This window comes from Mobula hypostoma, chromosome 25 (genome assembly GCF_963921235.1).
Source record: "Mobula hypostoma chromosome 25, sMobHyp1.1, whole genome shotgun sequence".
In the NCBI taxonomy this organism is placed as follows: domain Eukaryota; kingdom Metazoa; phylum Chordata; class Chondrichthyes; order Myliobatiformes; family Myliobatidae; genus Mobula; species Mobula hypostoma.
In genome coordinates, this window is record NC_086121.1 from 20009195 (window position 1) to 20024318 (window position 15124).

Sequence of the window (15124 nt, forward strand, 5' to 3'; positions counted from 1 at the left end):
TTAGTCCTGACGAAGGGTCTCGGCCTGAAACGTTGACTGCACCTCTTCCTAGAGATGCTGCCTGGCCTGCTGCGTTCACCAGCAACTTTTATGTGTGTTGCTCCTCTTTTATTGTCATTTGGAAATGCATACATGCATTAAGAAATGATACAATGTTCCTCCAGAGTGATATCACAGAAAACAGGACAAACCAAAGACTAACACTGACAGAACCACATAATCATAATTATAACATATAGTTACAGCAGTGCAAAACAATACCATAATTTGATGAAGAACAAACCATGGGCACGGTAAATAAAGTCTCAAAAGTCCCCGAATCGATCGACTCCCGAGTCCCCGATAGCAGGCGGCAAAAGGGAGAAACTCCCTGCCATAAACCTCCAGGCACCGTCAACTTGCCGATGCCTTGGAAGCAGCCGACCACAGCCGACACTGGGTCCATCCGTCCGAAAACTTCAAGCTTCTGACCAGCCTCTCTGATACAGCCTCCCGAGTCCCATGCTCTGCCGAGCGCCTTCGACCTAGCCCCAGCCACCGAAACACGCAAAGCTGAGGATTTCGGGGCCTTCTGCTCCGGAAATTCCGGTTACCACACAGTAGCAGCGGCAGCGAAGCGGGCATTTCAGAAGTTTTCCAGATGTTCCTCCGTGCTCTCACGTCTGTCTCCATCAAATCAGAATTGTGCATGGTCCCCTACTTGACAGATAACAGACATCACCACTGAAGTGGCCGCGCACCGCCATCTTCTCCTATTCCTGGCTTTGATCGCCTGGCTGTACAACTACTCCCAGGCAGAGACTGGGGACCACAGCACCAGTGGCCAAGGGAGGTGTAGGAGCACTTACAGGACTGCTTTGAGTTGGTGGACGTGGCAATATTCAGGGATTCATCTTTGAATCTGAATGAATACACAGTTGTGACCAACTTCATAAAGACCCTGTGTGAATGAGTGTGTGCTTTGAGAATTTATCGGACATACCCGAACCACAAGCCATGGATGAACCAGGAGATTCGTAGTCTGCTGAGGGCTAGATCTGTGGCATTTGAGACTGTTGATCCAGAACTGGACAAGAAGTTCAGATGTTATTTCTTCAGCGGTTTGAACGGGGCACGACTGTGCAAGTGCGTGGAGGTCGGCCAGTGAGAACATCGGGAAGAGTTTAAAAGCGAGCAGAGTTGAAAAGGTAATGTTTATTTCTTCAGCAGTTTGAACGGGGCACAACTGTGTAAGCACGTGGAGGTCGGCCAGTGAGAACAGCAGGAAGAGTTCAAAAGGAAGACAGATTTACAGAATGAGCATCAGAGGAGCGGGTGACAGAGTAGTGGGAGACAGAATAGGAAGGCTTTGGCTCAACGGGGCTTCGGCGATAAAGAGTTGAGGCCAGGTAGGTTATCTGTTTGAAATAAAGACAGAGATTATATGTGTGAGGCTGGTTTTCTGTGCTCGGTGTCAGATGTGGGAGGTTCTGGAGACTCCCGGCCTCCTGGACGACCACATCTGCACCAGGTGCGTCAAGCTGCAGCTCCTTAGGGACTGCGTTAGGGAACTGGAACTGCAGCTTGATGACCTTCATCTGCTCAGGGAGAGTGAGGAGGTGATAGATAGGAGGAGCTACAGGCAGGTAGTCACCCTGGGACCACAAGAGACAGAGAAGTGGGAAACAGTCAGGAGAGGGAAGGGCAAGAAGCAGGTACTAGAGAGAGCCCCAGTGGCTGTCCCCCTTAACAATAAGTATTCCTGCTTGAGTACTGCTGGGGGAGACGGCCTACCTGGGGGAAGCAACAGTGGTCGTGCCTCTGGCACAGAGTCTGGCCCTGTGGCTCAGAAGGGTAGGGAAAGGAACAGGATGGCAGCAGAGATAGGGTACTCTATAGTTACCGGGTCAGACAGGTGACTCTGTGGACTCAGGAAAGTAACGCGGATGGTAGTTTGCCTCCCAGGTGCCAGGGTCCAGATGTTTCTGCTCGAGTCCACGATATCTTGAAGTGGGAAGGAGAACAGCCAGAGGTCATGGTACATATTGGTACCAACGACATAGGTAGGAAAAGGGAAGAGGTCCTGAAAACAGACTACAGGGAGTTAGGAAAGAAGCTGAGAAGCAGGACCTCAAAGGTAGTAATCTTGGGATTACTGCCTGTGTCACGTGACAGTGAGTATAGGAATAGAGTGGGGTGGAGGGAAAATGCGTGGCTGAGGGATTGGAGCAGGGAGCAGGGATTCAGATTTCTGGATCACTGGGACCTCTTCTTGGGCAGGTGTGACTTGTTGTACATAAAGGACGGGTTGCATTTGAATCTGAGGGGGACCAGTATCCTGGTGGGAAGGTTGGGTTGGCTAAGGCTACCGGGGAGAGTTTAAACTAGAATTGCTGAGGCATGGGAACTGAACCGAAGTGACAGAGGAAAGGGAGGTTGGCTCACCAATAGAGAAAGCTTGGAGACAGTGCGAAAGGGAGGATAGGCGGGTGATAGAGAAGGGACACGCTCAGTCTGATGGTTTGAGATGTGTCTATTTTGATGCGAGGAGTATCATGAATAAAGCGGATGAGATTAGAGCGTGGATCAGCACTTGGAGCTATCATGTTGTGACTTGGATGGTGCAGGGGCAGGAATGGCTACTTCAAATGCCAGGCTTTAGATGTTTCAGAAAGGACAGGGAGGGAGGCAAAAGAGTGTGGCACTATTGATCAGAAATAGTGTCACGGCTGCAGAAAAGGAGGAAGTCACGGAGGGGTTGTCTACGGAGTCTATGTGGGTGGAAGGAAGAGGAAGGGGTCAATAACTCTACTGGGTGTTTTTTAAAGACCACCCAATAGTAATAGGGACATCAAGGAGCAGATAGGGAGATAGATTCTGGAAAGGAGTAATAATAACAGAGTTGTTGTAGTGGGAGATTTTTTAATTTCCCAAATATTGATTGGCATCTCCCTAGAGTGAGGGGTTTAGATGGGGTAGAGTTTGTTAGGTGTGTTCAGGAAGGTTTCCTGACACAATATGTAGATAAGCCTACAAGAGGAGAGGCTGTACTTGATCTGGTATTGGGAAATGAACCTGGTCAGGTATCAGGTCTCTCAGTGGGAGAGCATTTTGGAGATAGTGATCACAATTCTATCTCCATTACCATAGCATTGGAGAGGGATAGGAACAGACAAGTTAGGGAAACATTTAATTGAAGTAAGGGGGAAGTATGAGGCTATCAGGGAGGAACTTGGAAGCATAAATTGGAAACAGATGTTCTCAGGGAAATGTACGGCAGAAATGTGGCAAATGTTCAGGAGATATTTGCATGGGGTTCTGAGTAGGTACGTTCCAATGAAACATGGAAAGGATGGTAGGGTACAAGATCCGTGGTGTATAAAGACTGTTGTAAATCTAGTCAAGAAGAAAAGAAGAGCTTATAAAAGGTTAAAAAAACTAGGTAATGATAGAGATCTAGAAGATTATAAGACTAGAAGGAAGGAGCTTAAAAAAGCAATTAGGAGGGCCAGAAGGGGCCATGAGAAGGCATTGGCGGACAAGATTAAGGAAGGCCCCAAGACATTTTACAAGTATGTGAAGAGCAAGAGGATAAGACGTGAGAGAATAGGACCAATCAAATGTGACAGTGGAAAAGTGTGTATGGAACCAGAGGAGATAGCAGAGGTACTTAATGAATACTTTGCTTCAGTATTCACTACGGAAAAGGATCTTAGCGATTGTAGGGATGACTTGCAGTGGACTGAAAATCTTGAGAATGTAGATATTAAGGAAGAGGATGTGCTGGAGCTTTTGGAAAGCATCAAGTTGGATAAGTCACTGGGACCAGACGGGATGTACCCCAGGCTACTGTGGGAAGCAAGGGAGGAGATTGCTGAGCCTCTGGCAATGATCTTTGCATCACCATTGAGGACGGGAGAGGTTCCGGAGGATTGGAGGGTTGTGGATGTTGTTCCCTTATTCAAGAAAGGGAGTAGGGATAGCCCAGGAAATTATAGCCAGTGAGTCTTACTTCAGTGGTTGGTAAGTTGATGGAGAAGATCCTGAGAGGCAGGATTTATGAACATTTTGGAGCAGCATAATATGATTAGGAATAGTCAGCATGGCTTTGTCAAAGGCAGGTCGTGCCTTACGAGCCTGATAGAATTTTTTGAGGATGTGACTAAAGATATTGATGAAGGTAGAGCTGTAGATGTAGTGTACATGGATTTTAGCAAGGCATTTGATAAGGTACCTCATGTAAGGCTTTTTGAGGAAGTAAGGAGGCATGAGATCCAAGGGGACTTTGCTTTGTGGGTCCAAAACTGGCTTGCCCACAGAAGGCAAAGAGTGGTTGTAGACGGGTCATATTCTGCATGGAGGCCAGCGACCAGTGGTGTGCCTCAGGGATCTCTCCTGGGACCCCTTCTCTTTGTGATTTTTATAAATGACCTGGATGAGGAAGTGGAGGGATGGATTAGTAAATTTGCTGATGACACTAAGGTTGGAGGTGTTGTGGATAGTGTGGAGGGCTGTCAGGGGTTACAATGGGACATTGATAGGATGCAAAACTGGCTAAGAAGTAGCAGATGGAGTTCAACCCAGATAAGTGCGAAGTGGTTCATTTTGGTAGGTCAAATATGATGGCAGAATATAGCATTAATGATAAGACTCTTGGCAGTGTGGAAGATCAGAGGGATCATGGGGTCCGAGTCCATAGGACACTCAAAGCTGTTATGCAGGTTGACTCTGTGGTTAAGAATGCATACGGTGCATTGGCCTTCATCAATCGTGCGATTGAGTTTAAGAGCCGAGAGGTAATGTTGCAGCTATATAGAACCCTGGTCAGACCTCACTTGGAGTACTGTGCTCAGTTCTGGTCGCCACACTACAGGAAGGACCATAGAAAGGGTGCAGAGGAGATTTACATGGATGTTGCCTGGATTGGGGAACATGCCTTATGAGAATAGGTTGAGTGAACTCGGCCTTTTCTCCTTGGAGCGACAGAGGATGAGAGGTGACCTGATAGAGGTGTGCAAGATAATGAGAGGCATTGATAGTGTGGATAGTCAGAGGCTTTTCCCCAGGGCTGAAATGGCTAACACGAGAGGGCATAGTTTTAAGATGCTTGGAAGTAAGTACAGAGGAGATGTCAGGGGTAAGTTTTTTACGCAGAGAGTGGTGAATGCTTGGAATGGGCTGCCGGCGGCAGTGCTAGAGGCGGAAACCATAGGGTCTTTTAAGAGATCCTGGATGGCTACGTGGTGCTTAGAAAAATAGAAGTCTATGGGTAAAGCCTAGGTTGTTCTAAGATAGGGACATGTTTGGCACAGCTTTGTGGGCCAAAGGGCCTGTATTATGCTGTATGTTTTCTATGTTTCTACGTGACCTACTGAAGGCTATTTTAAGAGCAAAAAAGCAATTCCAATTGAAGTAGAGACAGAATAGGATGCACGTTGGCTCTGGCAGGGTTTGCAGGCCATTAGTTCCTACAAAGCAAAACCTAACGTCATGAATGGCTGTGATGCTTCACTCCCAGATGAGCTTAGCACCTTTTATTCACACTTTGAAAGGGAGAATAAATTCATACCTGTGATAATCCTTGCAGAATTTGGTGACACTGTGATCTCTATCTTGGAGGCTGATGTCAAAACATCTGTCAAGTGAACCCTCACAAGGTGTCAGGCCTTGATGGTGTACCTGGTAGGGCACTGAAAACCTGTGCTAACTAACTGGCGGGAGTGCTCCAAGACATCTTTAATCTCTCACTGTTCCAGTTGGAGGTTCCCACTGCTTCAAAGGGTGACAATGATACCAGTGCCCAAGAGGAGCAAGGTGACCTGGTTCAACTATTATCACTCAGTTGCACTCACATCTACTGTGATGAAGTGCTTTGAGAGGTTCGTCATGGCCAGGTTCAACTCTTGCCTATGAAGAACCCCTGGACCCTCTGTCATTTGCCTGTTGCCACCATAGGTCTACAGCAGGTTGACTGTCACTGGCCCTCCACTCTGCCTTGGACAATAGCAATGCCTATGTCAGGCTGATGTTTATTGATTATAACTCAGTGTCCAATACATTCATATCTTCAACTTAATCAACAAGCTCCACATCCTGGGCCTTTACCTTCCTCTGCAAATGGATCCTTGACTCTCTCACTGGGAAACCACAGTGCGTGAGAATTGAAAATGGCATCTCCTTGCTGACAGTCAGCTCTGGTGCACCACAAGGATGTGTGTTTAGCCCACTCTCTACTCAGTCTACACCTATGACCAGACATAGCCCAGACAGCATCTCTAAATTTGCCGATGACACAACTATTGTTGACAGAACTTCGGATAGTGACTAGGAGTAACAGGAGCGAGATAGGTCAGTGGAGAGGCAACAACGATCTTGCACTCAACATCAGTAAGACCAAGGGATTGATTGAGGACTTCAGGAGGGTGAAGTCGAAGGAACAATGAATCCATTGAATGGACAATCAGTCCATGTGCACTAACCCAGTATTTTTTTTTGCACTACTTTTTAAGTTTAATTTTTCCAGATTCCAGTTGCAGTGGGTGGTGTTTGGAGTTGTCTGTGTAGTCTCTGTTTACTTTTTTACTAAAAATGGATACTTTCCCCCCCTAGGTGCCATTTAATGCTGTTGCGCTCCATGTATTACATTGTGATGTGACTCCCACCCATATCTTATATGCAGCCAATGCCAGTGTGGTGGGCCTGTGCAGAATATCAGGTGGTGTCAACTCCCACGCAGATGGACCTGTGCTACTCTCGCAGGCTCCAGTATGTGATTGTTTTGGTGTTGGTAAGTATGGAGAGAACCTGGCACCACATCACGTGCTACAAATCAAAAACACTCCTCACCACCTCACTGCCAGAGTTAGAGAGTTCAATTCTGGCACCGCCTGTAAGGAGTTTGTACGTTCTCCCTGTGACCGTTAGGTTTTCTCCAGGTGCTCCAGTTTCCTCCCAGAGTCCAGAGACATGCTAGTTAGTACATTAATTGCTCATTGTAAATTATCCTGTGCTTAGGTTAGCATTAAATAGGTTTGCTGCTGGGTGGTATGGCTCGTTGAGCCAGAAGCCCTTGTTTTATGCTGTATCTCTAAATAAATAAATAACCACCAATAGTAAAGCTAAATGATCAGTTCTAGTTCATTGATGTATCTCTGATGCACTGTATGGATATGTTAGGATCATGAAGGGTACTCATCAGTGTTATGTGGTCAAAATTGGCAGTATTTTCCCCCAGAATTATTTTGAATATGAAAGAAATGTTAGCCACATTACTGGAAGATGTGATTTCATGTGAGTAGACTAAAGGACTGGAGCTTATTATTTATAGTAGGGCAAATTCTTAACTTTCTGCTCTAGTATCTGAAACTGCTTACCTGACAAGAGTGCTACTATCTAAGCAAAGTTGCAATGCAAGCATGTTCCAAGTACTGTTAAAGTGCATATGTTACACAGCGTAGCCAGCCGTTACTTCTATGTGTTTTTCTTATTGAAAGATGGGCAAATATGCTTAACTTGCCGATCTTCTGATCATCACAGGGGAATCTCCTGGCTGTTGCTTCAGTGGACTGCCTTCACTACCAAAAATTCACTGAACTATTGAATAACAGAAGGCAAACTGTGTCTCCTGGCCATTGTAATCAGGTTTAGTCTGAAGTGGCTTTCAGACTGTCCCGGGCCTGGCCTACACCTGGACAACATTGTTTTCATTATCTGCTATTTAATTTATTTGTTGTACAGGGTCACTTCTCCTTCTGTTGCAGAATATGTATTTCGCAAATTTGTCCCTCAGTGTACTGATGCAGTGGTATTCTTGTGTTCTCAGTTGGGAACAGTCATAGATCCAAGCCAAGAATAAATCAAGGCAAACTTTAAGGAATTAATCTAACAAATAGACTTTATAACTGACATTGTGGAATAAAAGCTTTGCAGTGCTCTTTAATCTTCCTGGGTGATTGGTAGGAATGACACTGAACAAATGACGATAGAGCCAGCCATTTACGGTGGCAAAGGCTCTATTCAATGTGGGGTCTGCCTGATCAGCTGTAGACTGATCTTTCCTCGGGCACTTATATCCAGAAGCTGGAAGGAGCAGTGATATGTGACTGGTGTGCTCAAGCATTCATTTGCCCTGAAAGATCCCACCTACTTTTCAATGTATACACATTCGGTCCACTTTGTGGAAGAGCGATTCCTAACAACTGCCATTTAAGGCTGACCCTTGGCACCATACTGCTGTAATGTGGCTTTAAATCTTACTTCAGTGCCTGCTCAGAGACTTACTTTTCTCCAGTGCTGTCAACCATCTCCCTTCTTTGTGAAATTTATGCATTGGAACCCACTGTACAGAGCCACAATAAAGTGGACAAATTAAGTTAGGTACAACTTTGACTTTAGAAATTTAGGTGTCTTGCATTTGGGTCTAAATTTAGATCCTCTCTCCATAGGAATCATACGTGGCATTAACTTGGAAAAGAGATTGTATTACATACTGACGTCAGTTCCCGTGGCAAAGCTGAAGCAGGTGAATTGTTTGCTTGTGGGGGCAGTCACCATCCCCCATACTGTCTTCAGAAACCAGGTAAGTGGTGCCTTGGGCAGCAAACGTCAGAGGATGCAGATTGCAGAGTGAAAGTCTTACACTTATCTGTGATTATTATTGAGGGTCATGTTACTATGCAAGGAAATTTGGAATCTTATGCTGGAATATATTTGATACTTGGGGATGAATTGATTGTATATGGTTATGTATTATTCATTGTTAATTGGCAGTATATTGGGTGGTATATCCTTTGAGCTTCTGGTACATGTTGAAGTTGTGTAATAACTTTTGGGTGGAACTGATACATGTCATATATATCATATGATATCATATGTTATGTGTGTTCTATATGTGAGATATATGTCATATGATGTATTATACGATTGGTGTCTCATTTCAAGAACTGCTAATGTGGCATGTTATATCAAGGATAAAAGGGGTGCCTTTATTTGGTTAGGTTAACTTGGTGATCATGCAGCAAAGATATTCCATATTTTGTCTTTGGATTGAGGGAGGGAGGAGGAAGAAAGAGACCATGGGGAAAATCCATGTCCATATACAAACGTACAAATGCTATGTAGTCTGGTGTACGTTGCATTCTTATGGTATCACAAGAGCGTGGAGCAGCAACAACAGTAGACCTCCATCACAAGTTGTCTCAACCTAGAGGAGTGAGTACAGAGCACTATGGAATAAACTTAAACTTCTGTGGTTGGGGAAGGGTTTGGACTGGTGCAGAAGGTGAGATGTGTGTTCTTGGTGAGGACACTATCATTTGCACTTTTGGTTATCCTTCCCCACGCCCTCAGCTCCTGTGACTCATCAAAAGGCAAGGTGATTGACAAGAATGGGAGAGAAGTCACAGTAAATCAGAAGTAGGTTTTCGATGATGGTCATATTTAACGTCTTATGTAGTGGTGCAGTGACCTAGAATAGTCTAAAGGCTGGAAATGATGGCCCAAGAGATTGTTGCGGATTCCCCCAAGCCTCATTTTTGACTGTCTTTGTTTCCTTTTCAGCCTGGCGTGACGGGAGAGGTGCCATATTTGACATCTGACTATTCTTTCGCTATTTCTGGAGCTGGAAAGATTAAAGCTTGTCCTCCTTTGAGGAGGCGTGAGCATCCTAAAGCTGTGTCTTAATGGAGGAGAATGCCTATGTATGTTTAAATAATGAGGAGGGTGGAAATGTACTGCGGTTTAATAGGCGTTGTGCCTTAGTTTGGGGATGGGTTTAGTACAAGGGGCACAGAGTGGTGGATAGAAGAGCCTGCAGACCCTTTACAAAATCAGTTTTGGGCTACATCCTGTTTATTCTTCCTTTTCTCACTCCTACTTCCAGTCTGTCAGGATGTAGTTTGTTCCAGAATTGAATCGGAGTTCTTTAAAATTTGAGACCAAGCATTTGTTTTAATAAAGGGTCACTCGGTACTGTAACTTCTGTTCTGGTTTTGTTTTCGCAAATGTGCAGATGTTGATTGTTACATTTCTTAAGGGAACATTCAAAAATGCTTTGGCACTACTTGAAACAAAGCTGGATCCTGCTGCCTACCCTCCCCCTTGCCCATTGTTCTGGCCAGATTTTATCATTGAGATAACACCTAAGAACCTCAGTTTATCTGATTATTATTACATTGCTGTATGCAGACAGCTTTGTATAAATTAAATTTGTATTTCCCACTAAAGTGATTAACCTTTAAAAGTACCTAAAAGAGGATAAAGTACTTCTGGGAAATTGATGTATTAATGCTTGTTTTTATTCACTAATTATATTCTGTTCTCTTGTATGAATCTTACTTAGCCAGAATGACAAGTGCCAATCTTTGGATTGCATTAATTTCGACCTGTATCTGCTTGGGCCAAGATTATTCTTTGTTGCAGTCATGGATGTAAGCACAAGGAGATGCTTTTACACCATACTAATTGTTAAATCCAATATGACCAAAACATGAGAAGTTAGTACATTGTAACAAAAACTTGTTAAATAAATGTGATTTTTTTTCATCTGGCTGCTCAATCTTTGTCCGTAGACATAATTGATGTTAGATCTGGTTTCCATTGATTTTTATTAACTGAAGATATTAAGTGATATAGTGAAAAAATATTGGAGTTAAGATGTAGGCCTGTCATGATTTAATTAAACAACAGAGCAGGTTTGAGGGGTGAATAGCCTGGGAGGGAGGTAAAATGTTCCATAATTCCTGCAAGAAAGAATCCCTCTGTGAATAATAGGTGAGGACGGAATTGAGTATGTCTGTAATATGCTCTTACATGCTGTTAGCACTTACTGTGTATGATGGCACAGATTAAATGGCCCTGTTGATGGGTGTTTGGTTTTCTCCCAGTATCAGAGAGCAGTGAAATAAATTTACATTTTTATCTCTGTATACATGTGCTGGTAAATTTTCTGGTAAGCATGGGCATGGTATGTTAAAATAGTATTAATCATTGCTGACTGCATTATCCATAAATACTCCGAATGAATGAAGGTAAATGATCCTGTTCTTTTTCTCTCTCCAGAATATTTCTGTCCTTTATCTTTCTCTCTTCAATGTCAAGATTTTGTTCAGTCTCTGGTTTTGGACTTCTGTTTTGTGAGTTCATTCGGCACGTTGTTTAATAGAACATAGAACATAGAATAGTAGAACACAGTACAGGCCCTTTGGCCCACAATGTTGTGCCGACCCTCAAACCCTGCCTCCCATATAAGCCCCCACCTTAAATTCCTCCATATACCTGTCTAGTAGTCTCTTAAACTTCACTAGTGTATCCGCCTCCACCACTGACTCAGGCAGTGCATTCCACGCACCAACCACTCTCTGAGTAAAAAACCTTCCTCTAATATCCCCCTTGAACTTCCCACCCCTTAGCTTAAAGCCATGTCCTCTTGTATTGAGCAGTGGTGCCCTGGGGAAGAGGCGCTGGCTATCCGCTCTATCTATTCCTCTTATTATCTTGTACACCTCTATCATGTCTCCTCTCATCCTCCTTCTCTCCAAAGAGTAAAGCCCTAGCTCCCTTAATCTCTGATCATAATGCATACTTTCTAAACCAGGCAGCATCCTGGTAAATCTCCTCTGTACCCTTTCCAATGCTTCCACATCCTTCCTATTGTGAGGTGACCAGAACTGAACACAGTACTCCAAGTGTGACTTAACCAGAGTTTTATAGAGCTGCATCATTACATCGCGACTCTTAAACTCTATCTCTCGACTTATGAAAGCTAACACCCCATAAGCTTTCTTAACTACCCTATCCACCTGTGAGGCAACTTTCGGAGATCTGTGGACATGTACCCCGAGATCCCTGTGCTCCTCCACACTACCAAGTATCCTGCCATTTACTTTGTACTCTGCCTTGGAGTTTGTCCTTCCAAAGTGTACCACCTCACACTTCTCTGAGTTGAACTCCATCTGCCACTTCTCAGCCCACTTCTGCATCCTATCAATGTCTCTCTGCAATCTTTGACAATCCTCTACATTCTCTACAACACCACTAACCTTTGTGTCTGCAAACTTGCCAACCCACCCTTCTATCCCCACATCCAGGTCGTTAATAAAAATCACAAAAAGTAGAGGTCCCAGAACAGATCCTTGTGGGACACCACTAGTCACAATCCTCCAATCTGAATGTACTCCCTCCACCACCACCCTCTGCTTCTGCAGGCAAGCCAATTCTGAATCCACCTGGCCAAACTTCCCTGGATCCCATGCCTTCTAATTTTCTGAATAAGCCTAGCTTACTTAGGAACCTGGAATTTCTATGAATAATGAGTGTTATTGATGGAACTTTGCATTTGGTAGGACGGGGATCTGTTGCGGAGCAGAATGTTACATGTCAATCGGTATAACGTTCATCAAATCATTTTGCACAATACCTTGGGAACAAATGCAGAAATATGTGAAGGAAAGCTGTGACATCTTTTAGCCATAGTTATAGAGACACTGCGCGGTAACAGACCTTGCAGCATAACTCGTCCATACCAACTGTGTTGTGCAGTGAGCTACTCCAATTTGCCCGTGTTTGGACAGTAGCTCTCTAAACTGCTATCTGTGTCCTTTCTAAATGTTGCTAGTGTTACCTGCCTCAACCACTATTCAAAAAATGCACCATCCTTTGCACAAAAAAAGTTGCCTCTAGTATCCCTCCTCTGATCTTAAACCTATGCCCTCCTGTTTTTAACATCGCCTCTCTGACTGATTCAGTTGCAACTACCAAAATTTAAGGTCTCTCTTGCACACCATTCCCTAGAAAGGGCACCAATTCTCTGAAAGGTGAATTTGCCGAATGCCTTTCTTCACCTGAAACTGGTGGCAATTCTTTGTTCCAGTGTCTGAGGTGTAAAATTTTACAGCAGAGAAGGCCATTCCGTTTAAATTCTGTGCCAGTCTAAGATGAAACAATTTAACTTGCTTCCCATTCGCAGCCCTCAGTCTAGCCTTGTAGTTTTCAGTTTTTCTTGTACTTACCCTAAAACTAGCCTACTATCTTTGAGGTAGTGAGTGAGATTACAAGGAAACTAGGAAGACTTAACAAGGATTTGGAATGTTGTCTGAAAGGCAGGTAGAAACAACATTAAAACTTTCAATAATAATTCCTGATTTCGCTACTATAGTTTTTTTTCATGATTTTCTGTTAACAGAAACCCGACATTTTCTGAATTTGAGGAAAGTTGTAATTAACTAACCCAAAAATACTCTCTGCCATGCGAGTGAGGGAATGAAAGTCTCTGTAACCATTCTATATCTGACCTGAAAGTGTTTGATGGAACAGGCAGAAATATCAGCAGAGCGCAAAAAAAAAGTTTACTCCATTGTGTCTGAATCAGTCCTTAGAATAATTTTTCCAGCAATTCCATTCCCCTGATTTAACTTCAGGAACAATTCTCGATTGTCATGTGTTTACTATTTACACTAATGACATGGAGGAGAAACAAGGTGGAAGGTTTTCACATTTGTTGAGATTATGAAAATAATGAAGGGATGTCGTGATTATAAAGAGGATATGGATGGATGGAGTGATTGGGTGAAAATATGACAAATTGAGGTTAAAATGGGGAATTGTGAGGCCATGCACTTCTGTCAAAGGGATTTAAAATGTGTTGAATAGGCAGATTTTGTCACAATTATACAGGGTTTGGTGAGTCCATGCCTGAAATACTGTGCATAGTTTGCTCCCCTTGCCTAAAAAGTTTATAGTACATGGGAGGCAGTCCAAAGAAGATTCACCAGGCTAATTTCCAGGATAAAAGGATTGTCCTATCTAGTGAAGTTAGACATTTTGAGTGTATATTTCTTGGAATTTAGTTTGGGTATATATTTCTTAGAGTTTAGAAGAATGAGGGATGGTCTTATTTGAACTAGTAAGTGTGATAGAGGCTTGACAGGGTAGATGTTGAAATGTTTTCACCAGTGAGTGAGTCACAAACAAAGCAACTTAGCTACAGGACTGGTCTTTTTTAACAAAAGAAACCTGAGATTCATAGAAATTTCTCCTCACAGAAGTTTTTAAAAAGATGGTGAGTAGCTCTATTTTAAATCATAGGTGCAATGGACCAGACAGCAGTGTGTGTCATGAGCATTCATAAAATTGCAGCAACTTTCTAATATTCAGAAATTTGATTTTTCATCCCATGTCTTTGTTATACTAGAGTTTTGTTTGTATTTTTCCCCTTTCATTAGAGTTTACTTGTCCAAGGGCATGGGTTGCATTGTGTTCCTGTTGTCCAGGCCTAAATAATGCCTGGTTGTTTGGCTAAGTGTGTGCTTAATTTCAATTAGTAAAAAGAAACTACTATTTATATGTGATGGGGCTGGCAGCATCTGCAGAAGGAGCTACTGTTTTTTTTAATCAATGTGTTTACTGACCAAATACTAGTAACCCTTTTTCTTTATTTCATCTATCAAACCAGACCTTAATTTTACATACAACACACTTAAAAGTTGCTGATGAACGTAGCAGGCCAGGCGGCATCTCTAGGAAGAGATACAGTCGACGTTTCGGGCTGAGACCCTTTGTCAGGACTAACTAATTGGATTTTTGATATGTATATTCAATTTTCCTCTTTAAAATGGTGTTATTGCAATTGCATACATAATGTCTGATTAATATATTCAGTCCTTTTTGCCATCAGCAATCATGGGAAATCCCTTGACTTGGTCCCATGAAATAGTTGTTGGGTACAGGAATGGAAAAAAATGGTCTCAAGCCCTCCACCTGATCCCAAACATGGGTCCTTGCCAGAAAATGTGTGGGCAGGATGATGCTCCAAATCATGTTATTGGGTTAGTGAGATGGAAACCTGAATTCTGGTGAGCCATTGTGTTGAGGAGAGAGGGTGTGTTTGAGATTGAATGTATACAAGAGTATTCTACTGTATGTACGTTGAAGTAGAATGCCGTCTGATTCTACTGAGAGTGAAGAGATGATCAGGGGGATTCCAAATGTGTCTTATTGCTCTGAGATGGAATATCAAAGACCATTCAGAAAGGAGAGCAGTATAGCCTCCAGTGTAGCTCCAGACTCAAATAGGAGAGCAGATCCTTGCTTTAGTTTCCTTTGCTATTTTGTATATACAATAAAGTTCAAATACAGGAAACTCTTTGTT

General features: G+C 43.2%; 1 protein-coding gene across 2 annotated transcripts in view; it reads left to right on the plus strand.

Moving 5' to 3' along the window:
- Nucleotides 1–10892, plus strand: part of nol9 (nucleolar protein 9) — a 35822-nt gene extending 24930 nt beyond the window's left edge. For both annotated transcript variants that reach the window (XM_063033409.1, XM_063033410.1), the window contains exons 11-13: nucleotides 6589–6766; nucleotides 8424–8557; nucleotides 9538–10892. In XM_063033409.1, the coding sequence (XP_062889479.1) occupies nucleotides 6589–6766; nucleotides 8424–8557; nucleotides 9538–9660 (435 nt within the window). In that variant the 3' untranslated portion in view covers nucleotides 9661–10892. The remainder of the gene's footprint in view (nucleotides 1–6588; nucleotides 6767–8423; nucleotides 8558–9537) is intronic.
- Nucleotides 10893–15124: the final 4232 nt, after the last annotated feature.